The sequence below is a fragment of the Solanum tuberosum genome, unplaced genomic scaffold (genome assembly GCF_000226075.1).
Source record: "Solanum tuberosum cultivar DM 1-3 516 R44 unplaced genomic scaffold, SolTub_3.0 scf00189, whole genome shotgun sequence".
NCBI classification, from domain to species: Eukaryota; Viridiplantae; Streptophyta; class Magnoliopsida; order Solanales; family Solanaceae; genus Solanum; species Solanum tuberosum.
In genome coordinates, this window is record NW_006239113.1 from 841,971 (window position 1) to 852,444 (window position 10,474).

The 10,474-nt window shown below is 30.2% G+C and overlaps 1 protein-coding gene across 4 annotated transcripts; it reads right to left on the bottom strand.

Annotated features, from left to right (window-relative positions):
* Positions 1-301: 301 nt before the first annotated feature.
* Positions 302-3,237, bottom strand: LOC102603421 (zinc finger protein 4-like). 4 transcript variants are annotated; one of them, XM_015312164.1, is made up of 4 exons: positions 3,017-3,237; positions 2,096-2,183; positions 1,839-1,931; positions 302-1,228 (listed from the first exon to the last, which is right to left on the bottom strand). In XM_015312164.1, the coding sequence occupies exon 4, from the start codon at positions 1,135-1,137 to the stop codon at positions 430-432; it is 708 nt and encodes a 235-aa protein (XP_015167650.1). In that variant the 5' UTR covers positions 1,138-1,228; positions 1,839-1,931; positions 2,096-2,183; positions 3,017-3,237; the 3' UTR covers positions 302-429. The 4 variants fall into 4 exon arrangements, with proteins under 4 accessions (XP_015167650.1, XP_006355049.1, XP_015167649.1 ...); XM_006354987.2 differs by lacking the exon at positions 2,096-2,183; XM_015312163.1 differs by lacking the exon at positions 2,096-2,183 and having other exon boundaries at positions 1,535-1,931.
* Between the last annotated feature and the right edge of the window lie 7,237 nt (positions 3,238-10,474).

Sequence of the window (10,474 nt, forward strand, 5' to 3'; positions counted from 1 at the left end):
TCCTTGATCCAGGCCTCTCGTTCGAGCCCTACTGGATATAGAGTCATCTTTGTTAGGAAATGTATGTTAAAGGTTTCTGAAGTGAATCTAGCGAGTAATTATAAACTTACATCTTACTCCCAATGTAAGACTTTCTGAAGTGAATCTAGCGAGTAATTATAAACAGGGTTAAAATGGGAGGAAGTTAAAGGTTTGCATAAACTAAAAAACATCACCACTGTCCCAAATCTGTACTTATGTAATAATATCATATAATTGTACAATAAGGTGGTCAACTAAACGAATTTGGGAATGAAAAAGATTCAAAATTGAAAGCTCAAGACAGTCTCAAATATTCACCTCCTGTACAAATAGAGCACTAATGTAATACCACAATTATGAAATTCTGATACAAATAGTAGAATAGAATGCAAAAAAAAAAAGAATCCATCAGAGTTTCAAATTAAGATCAGGCAATGTTGGATCTGTCCTAGTTTGAGGAGCTACAGCTACAAAATTTATGCTTGAACTTTGCCCTGAATTATACCCCATATTGCCACCAATTCCCTCTATTTGCCTGAAGCTACCGGGCCAGAACACCTCCACTTCATCATCCTCCACGAATACTGGCATCCCGAAATAGCCTTGTTCAAATCTCGCCCCGCTTCTAATTGCATGAATAGGCGTTTCTTGGTGCGAGACGCGTTGGTGTGCGGAAGCATGAGCTTCAACGCCAAGAGATCGAAATGCGGCCCCGTGAAGGGGCAATGATGCTAGGCTAGCGTACCTGTCCGATAACATTCCCATCCGCATTGCTCTCTTAGCTAAAGTCCTCTCCCTCTTATGTGCATTCTGGTGTCCGCCCAACGCCTGGGAGCTGTAAAACTTGCGCCTGCAGAAATTGCACGAGAAAACTCTGGATAATGCTGCCGTTGGAGGATGGGGTACTACTTCGTCACTCACCTCTCCATTGGCTTTCAACTCGGAGTCGCTTCTGTTGAAGCCAAGAGTCAAGTCAAGAGTAACAGGAACTGATTCCTGCTGAAGATTAAGGGAAGGACCAGGATGAATTTCTTGGACGGATATGTTTGAACCCACTTGGCAGTTGCTGACCTCAGACTCGTCTTCTGATTCAAGATTGAAATTTGGAGGCTTCATGTTGCTTGGAGAAAAGTCGGGTACGGATTTAGACTTCGGTAAAACAACAGGGAGTGTTAAATCAATGGATGATCTTCGTTAGTTGATTCACCTGCATATGTACAACAAAGTACATGATTTTTCGAACAAGAGAAAATAATCTTTCATGCTGAGACAGTACTTTCAAGATCAATTGACCAATGATGAATATCAACTTATTAAGCTACACATTAATCATTTCCCTCGAATTCTAAACCAAGTCACACAGAAACCAAAATGAATAACATCGAAGTATCGGTTTTGATTTGCTTTCCGCTCTGTAGGTACAATTAACCCCAATGGTTTATAACATTACGGAGAAAGAGATTATAACCAAGGGTCATCGTTTGAGAAGTATCGGACAGGACAAGTTCAGTACCTCTATGGAAACAGCTTTGAAATTCCCAGATCAGTAAAATAGATACCACACGAACGAGTAGGAATTCTACATTCTCAAATCAGTACCAGTGCATCAAATAAAAGTACATCATTTGTTCACATATGGGAAAAGATCTACCTGCTTACAACCTCAAACACCAGGCTCATGTTGAAGCTTAATTATGACTGGTTGTTATCATAGTAATGACTCAAAGGTCAGTTAAATTGTGTAGGAAAAAGCTTAGTTCAACAAGATAGTGCTAAAATGGTTAGTTAATTAAAGGTTGAAATGAGAAATACAATACCTACGGAGTTTCAGTTTTATTGCACTTTGACAAATAATCAGAAGAACTCCAAAACTTCTTGAACTGTAGCAAAATTCAACTTTTTGGAAGAACCTGGGAAACAAAAGGCATCATCAGGAACATCGAGGAAGCAAATGAACACAATCACGGGCAAGCTAGAAGCCGAACTCAGTACCTTAAGTTCAAACCCTTATATTTGTATTAAGAAATTCACTAAACATGTACAAATATTAAATTCAGAACACAGTTACTAACACCTGATGTTGCTATCTTAGAACTTAGAACTCATAAAGTTCAAATCTTGGTTCCACTTGGCACACAATTTCACTAGAGGTATCTTAACACCTAACATAAATCATCATCAAACCAAAAAATCAGTAGAAAAATACATTTATTTTCCATGTAATCATGAGCTCATCAAGCTTACTATGCTTTGAACTACAAAATTTCAAGAACAATTTAACATCTTTCACAAATTTTCACAGACGAAAACTTCGATAAATTAGTTCAGTTCCTCAAGTTGAAACCAAGTTTGTCACTCTTCCCTTTAGTGGAATCTATCCCTATCCATATTTACACCTTAAATAGGTCATAAATTAGTACCAAAAAAGAAGAAAAAAGACACAAAATCAAGTTTCTTCATTTTCACCTATAGTGAAATTTTGTCCATAAGACAATTTCAACTTAAAGTACAGAATCTTGATAGCTAGCTCCGTTAGTTGACTACCTGAACATTCACCTTATTAGTCAGGGTTCGATTACCACCTTATAATCCCCTCCTCCGTTTCCCCTTCCCCTACCCTTGATATATAATAATAAATAAGAAAAACTTAAATTAACATCATATATCCAAATTACAACATGAAAATTGCAAAACACCATAGTCCACTAAGACCTCAAATACACCACAAGACCAAAATTCAAGCTACTCATAGTAGATCAAGAAAAGAACCCAAAGTCACCAAATTTACAAAGGTCACAACAACAATTCAAGAATCATAATCATAGTAACTAACAATAACTAATATAAGTAAAGTAGAATTTATTAGTAATTACCATAACAATGATTATAACATAAACAACCACAAAAAATACTAACAACCCATAAAATTTCAAGAAAAGCTCAAGATGTTGTCATTAACAAACAGAGAAAAAGGGGGTAAAAAAGCATAGAGTACCTTTTTTTTAATTTCAAGAAAGTTGTAGCAGAGAATAAGAAGTGACATGACAGAAACTGTTTTCTGCTTTGTGGGTATTCTTAATTTTTACTAAAAATGTTGAAGAAGATGAAAGAAAGAGAGAAAAATAAGTTATAACATGAAATAAATGGAGATAAGATCATTGGAGAGAGAGTAAAGAAAAAAAAAAGTAGCACACTTGTTTAAAAGTTGTATTTTTTGTAGTTGTTATTTTTGGGGCTTTTTGTTTAGATGAAAAAAGGCAAAGCATTAAAACAGTGACAAAGAGAGGATAAAGAGACATAGGAAAAAACAAATTAGTACTAGTGAGTTTAAAAGAGAAGTGTGTGTGTGTGTATGTCCCCACCAAAGACAAGGATATTGGATCCTCTTCATACACCAAGTTGAAAATTTTGTAAACTGAAGTTTCAAGATTCTTCTTTTCTCTATTTCTTTCTTTTTAACTTGTTGTTTGGAGGTTTGTTACTTACTATCTCCGTTTCAAAAAAATTGATCAACTTTTCTTTCGAAACTGTTTTTTAAAAAATGTTTTTTTTCATTTTTTGAGAATATTTTAATTCAAGTTTTCCACATGGCATATTAAAGATCATAAGATTAAAAGATATTTTTATACATTTGACATAAGTTTAATTTAGGATAATAATATTAAAAAATCTTCTTTATTTTCTTATATTTCGTATTAGGTGCTCATTCTTTTTTTTAAATAGATGGAGTATTATATTGTATTGTATATATCTTTTCGTTTCCCATTTGTTATTTGGTAATAGTATTGAAACTTGACTAATCTAAATTCATACTGAGTAGGGTTTATTCAGAGGTAATATTCCCTATTAAAGTTTTTTTTTCATATTTGGAGTTTGAAATTGAGATCTCTGAATAAGGAAGGAGCAATCTCATTCAGTGCATCACATCATTTGTTATTTAAATTTATTGTGTCAAATAATTAAATCTATTGTTATGTAATGATAAAAAAATCTTATTTATGTTATGATGATCCTATTTTATTTTTATTTTAGTGTTAAGGGTCAAAACACATTTAAATAATCTCATATTATTGAGTGTTCTACTTGTACTATTCAAAGTGTGAGTTGCCTACCTGAACTATCATCTAATAGTTAGCAAAATACACTTCAATTAATTTATGATGATGTGTTTGCACTCTCTCCTATTTTAAAAATCTCTACCATGTGGAAAAATAGGTCTATCGTGTCAAAATTAAGTAATTGATATTAGGTTAAAAATAAAGGTTAAAGGTTAAAATTATCATTGTATAAATTAGTTTATTTCAACCGTGAAATTCACCATCTTCTTTTCCACCTTCTTAGTCGTGGTTGTATCTCTTTCGTGGCATTGATATCTCTTACAGTACAAGGGAGAGTTTAGGATTTTAAAGAAGTCAATTAAAAATATATTTGAAAAATTAATATGTTAGCTAATATATAGAGTCGCTATATATGTCGGATGGATGAAGATTTTATGAATAAACACGCCTAGAAGCATTTTTAGACAAATATTTTATCTAGTCGACGTCTAGACTGTTTCACTAACCATCGAAAAATTCACACTCCCAATAACCATGTATGAAACTCAATACAATGAAATAACTCAAATGTGACCCTTGACTCTTTATTTTATCTTTTTATAATAGTTTTGTCTCGTATCTTATTTCTCTTGTACGATTATTATTTAAGTTATTGATCTATAGCATTATATAACATAATCTATATAAATATTATATTTATTAAAGAATAAAATATAATATAATACAATGCAACATAATATAATACATTATGAAATGTTATAACAAAGTGTTAAAGTTTTACAGCAAACATTTTCAGCCTTTTTCTTCTCCCTCTTGGATGGAAACCCATAACATACCCACTCCTATCTACATTGTCCTTTAGTTATTTACATAATTTTGGGTTTTCTTGTATCTTTTGTTTTGTTTCCTCATATCTTTTCTGTTTTGGAAGTCATTGGAGGGAATAGTAGGAAAATAAGTACTTTCTTTTTTTAATTTATTTGTGCTATTTTGATTTATTATAATACTAATAATAATAATAATCATCATCTTGTGATTTCAATTAAAGATATGTGGAATGTGTTAAAATATTTTTAAACTTTATGGTATAAATGTGTTATACGGAAAGTTGAAAATAAAGATTTGTCAAAAAAGAAAAGAGTTATCTTCTTTTTTTAATACACTAAAAAAAATAAGATAAACAAACTGAATCGGAAGAAGTAGAAAACAAAGGAGCTTAGAGTGATGTTTGGTATAAAGATGTTTTATAGAAGATATTTCTTTTTTAGAATAAACAAGTGGTTTTTTTACTTATATTTTGATATTTGACAAGTAAATTAGAAACAATAGTAGTAGAAGATGTTTTTATACCGAAGCTAAAAACAATATATATTTTTCACCAAAAAAAAAGTGTTTTACTTTTATTTTTTATGAGAGATCTCCAATATCAAATTTTCTATTCTCCAAATACTTTTTAAGAATATTAGTCAGATAAAAACACTTATCAAATAATTAGTTAAACACAAACTATTACTCTCGAGACGAAGCATTTTACAAGTTGATCTCAAACCAAACAAATAGTCAATTTCAAATAATTATTTTTATTAAATTTCATTATCAAGCTCATGAGTGGAGGAGGTTTGGTGGTGTCTCAACTCCAACTCATTTTTGTGAAATGACATGAACATTAGGTATTTGTATAGCCCAAAGACAACATATCACATTAAATGCCATTAGGCAGACCAGACAACAACATGGACCACAAACTTGTGTGACATCTCCTCGTGATAATTATGCTATTTGTACACAACAAATGTTCTTACATATTCTCCAACAACAAAAATTCAATGGTCATGCCACATGACTAGAAATATCTAAACCCTAGTCTATTTCTATTTTGAGTGAAACGCGTGATCTACTAATTCTTTGATTTCAGTTGAATTTTGAACGATTATGAAATAAATATTTTAAGGTTTGGTTAAATTTGAACATGTAATCATTTAGTATGATATTGATATCAAGATTCAATCCAATTAAGTTTGTAGCTTTTGTCGATTTTTGTTATTTTTAAATTTAAATCTTACCTTTAATTAGAGATCTCAGATAAAATTTTGAAAATATAAAAGAAAATATCTAGAGGGGGCTAATATAGTTGAAAAAAATTCAACATGTACGTTTTGGATACTGTTATTTATTTGTGCTTTTTTTTGCGGCTATAGACTTCAAAACTTTTTTAAATATGTGATATCTAAAGTTACATGTATATTATTGTAACTTTAGATATTTATGTTTGAAGTTCAAGAAAATTACTGAATTTCAGTCATATATATATATATTGACTTCAGATAAACAAAAGTTCAAGTAAAAATGATGGATTAAGTCATATGATATGTGTCTAAAATTAAGCAAATGTGAGTGAACTTTTATCATATATGCATGAAAATTAATCATGTAACGTCGAACAACATATGTGTGAAATTGTTATTAAATGAGTTGACTTGCCAACTTTTACGCACTACTAATATGTCTTAAATGGTGGTTTTTGAAATTAGGTATCTTTACACTTTAGCCGTGAATTTCCTCCATCTTATGCAATACAAATTCAGATTAATTGAGAAGCAACATTGAAACATCGAATAAAAATTTAAAATATAATTGCCATGGGAAAAATAGTAATGAATACTTGTCATATCAAATACCATATTAAATGACACTCTTTTTTATTTTGTATTGTGCTAAAGTATTTGATAACCGATCCATTTGTATATGACTTTAATTTAATTTTCTTAATTTTAGATTCATTAAACTATTTAAAATATTAAATATGATTTATGACACTTCTCTATCAAAATAACTTTTCAACCACTATTTTGTATTGTCTCTCTCACTATCATTAATATATAAATATATAAGTTAAATCCATCTCAGACACTCTTTATCAAGTTAAAAAATTATCATATAAAATAAAATGAATAAAATATTTATTAGCTTAGTTAGTTGAACCTTATTGACGAGGGTTTAACTCTCCATAATTCCCTTCTTTTACCCCTGATTTTGAAAATAAAAATAATATTTTGTTAAAGAACACACCCTTTTACTAAGCCTGCCACATTCAAAAGAAAACTAAAAAGATATTAAAATAATAAAAAAACGTAAATAGCGCTTTTTAAATTTAGATTTATCATACATATGCACATAAATAATAGTGAATACGTTATATATTCACGCGCATATAATATTTCTGCAACAAAATATATCACATCTACACATATAATAATTATGAAATACAATATATATACACGCTTAAAAAACGTATCCACGCATATCTGCTGTAAAACCTCAAACTATCATTGTATAGTGTAAGTATTTAAAATTACCACTATTTTGATTAAATATAAGGCCTTAATTTACCATGTCACATAATTTTTCCATAAAATAATGTAGACTATTATGTTTATGTATTCTTAAAAGTCTTGATTGTTTTTTGGCTAGGTTGCTTCCACTGGAGGCGGGCGGGCGAAGGGTCCAAAGGACACGCAGTCGGGGGCGAGTCCAAAATCCAATTGTTTCATTTTCGTATCGAATGAAGATGCAAGAGCTAGATTCTAATACTAAAAAGGGAAAAGGTGGGTTCCACCCTTTTGAAAGCTTAGTAGCTACGAGACCTGTCAAGTTCCCACTTGATCCTGCAAGTCTATAGTCTACACTTCTTGCTTTGATGGATCCACGTGTATTATGGAGTAACTAGGAATACTTCTCTAGGAGACTTGACCCACTCAAGGTTAAATGCAATTGGATGCTTTCCAACTAGAAGTACACTAACAATTATATGCCAAACTAGCAGAAGTTTCAATATCTAATGGAGATATCACAATGTCCCTACTCAAGATCTTTTTTTCTTTTTTCAACAATATTTCATGTGACCATTGTCTCAATTTTGGCTCCACCTTTCCATAATGCAAGTTTTAATAATTCTTTTAGAAACAATCAGTATAATATTTGAATTATTAGGTTGAGCTTTATTCCAACTTGATTAGAAATAAAGTTTAAATATTGTGGAATGAACCAAACGCTTTAAGGTCAAAAGTCACATAGCGAACTAGAAATTTCTATTTGATACAAAGGAATATACATATTTAACATAAAATTGCACGATCCTTCGTATTGGTTGGTTTTAAATTTTAAAAAAGATTTCCTTCAAATGAGTTGCCCTTTAGCAATCCAACTTATGCCTAGTGGGGCATAAATTCTTTAAAAAACTGAAATCGTACCCTAGCATAAATTGTATAATATTATGGTACAATCATATAAATTCATGCCCTGCCAAAAATTGTTTGTTACAAGGGCATAAATATTAAAGACCGGCCATCATGAAATAGCTAGAGGCAAAAGTACAAATGTTAAGAAGTCCCACATCTGTAGAGGAGTGAGAAATTAGTCTCCTTATATGAATTTGAATAAACATCCCCTTATGAGCTAGCTTTTGAATTTGAGTTTGAGTTTGACTCATGTGTCATATCTTTACAACTCCATAGCTGATTATTTCTTCGACTATAAAGGTTGAAAAATGGCTATTTGTAAATTTTATATTATTTATTAATGATGTCTCATGAAGAGATGGTTTAATTTTTTTTTATAATTTTCTTCCCCCTTAGTCTAAATATGCTCACCAAATAATTCTTGGTTGTATTTAAGCCCACATGGAACTCAATTTCTTGATTAATGGGACACATTGATCAAATAAACATACCCTAGTTCTACTAAAGTAACATTGATAATTGGTTATCATGTTTACAATTGGCCAACACTAACCAAGCTACTATTTTTTTTTAGAGCTAATTGTTACTCTCACTCTCAAACTCCACCAACGTACCTTGCACTTTATAGTAGTAATTCATAGAAAAAAATCTAGCATTAATGACGGGGAAGTAGCGGAAATTACATTGAACGATATTCTCAGAAAAATTAGATTTTTTATTCTTGAAGAGTCATTTGAATTCTTGGTGAAAATCCTGAATATAGGAATTATATTACAAGTTCTAAAATATGAAATTATGCCAAATTTTAGTTTCGGAATAATAACCTTATACATCATTAGAGTTGGATTACATATTTTAATAATTTACTTTGTGCACAAATGAAACTAATTATATCACTATCAATATCTATAATATAATAATTTGATAAGATTTACTCTGACGAAATCAAGATTCTCAGATGATCACATGACTAGTATTATTTCTATTATTTTATTTAGTTTTCAGTATCCCTTAATTTAATTAATTAACTCAAACTAATTACCTAAGGCCTAGTGGGACAAATGTTCATTTGCATTGAGCCCCTAAACCTATGAACTTCTATTGGTTTATTACTTCTTTAATTCTTGATTATTTAATTACTATGCTTGTTTAAATATTTCTAAATACTTTTTAATAGGGGTGTACATGACCGGGTTGGTTCGGATTTTTCAAATATCAAACCAAACCATTTGCATAAAAAAAATTAATTTATAAACCAAACCAAACTAATAAAATTTGAATTTTTTCGGGTTTTTCAACCTCGGGTTGATTCGGGTTTTTCAAATACCAAACCAAACCATTGCGTCAAATTTTTAAATTTATAAATCAAAACCAAACTAATAAACCTCATTTTTCAGATTTTTGGATTTTTTCAGTAAAAGTTTGCATACAAACATATAATTAACTTTTGCTCCAAATATTTCTTTAGTCCAACCAAAATACAATTATCTAAGGTGTTTCTTAAGAAAATAACACAAAATATGAGATGAGTACCGATGACACTAAAAATATTCAATAAAAAATAATAATGAAATTATCTTATAAAATAAATATTGCAAAGTCATGATAATGAAAATGATCATAATTTAAAAGTACTAAATCATGCTAAAATAAGTTTAATAAGTATTAGTTACATTACTAAATATTTAAGGAAAATTAAAATTAGATTATGTATTTTAATTGTCTAAACCAATGTAAAACTAAAGAACAAATATTCAATATTATTGTCATTCTTAGTGTTGAATTGATTTTCTTTTTGCATTAGTATTAATTTGATTTTGATTTAAGCTTTATTACAATTACCAACATCTGTGGACTATAATCTTTATTGGTCTCGGGTTGATTTTTTTTAGTTAAAACCAAACCAACCCAAATATAGTCGGGGTTTTTTTTCAATACCAAACCAAGTCAAACCAAATCACTAGTAGGGTTTTTTTCCGATTTGACTCGGTTTTCGGTTCGATTTTATACACCCATACTTTTTAAGTACTCCCTCCGTTTCAAAAAGATTGATCTGGTTTTGAACTTTGGCACAAAGTTTAAGAAAATTAAAGAAAGACTTTTGAAATCTTGTGGTCCTAAATTAAAGTTATGTCAAATGTACAAAATTGGTCTTAA

What these genes read in the sequence shown, in the direction of transcription:
- LOC102603421 (XM_015312165.1), bottom strand. Translation starts at nt 1,137, where the DNA reads ATGAAGCCTCCAAATTTCAATCTTGAATCAGAAGACGAGTCTGAGGTC.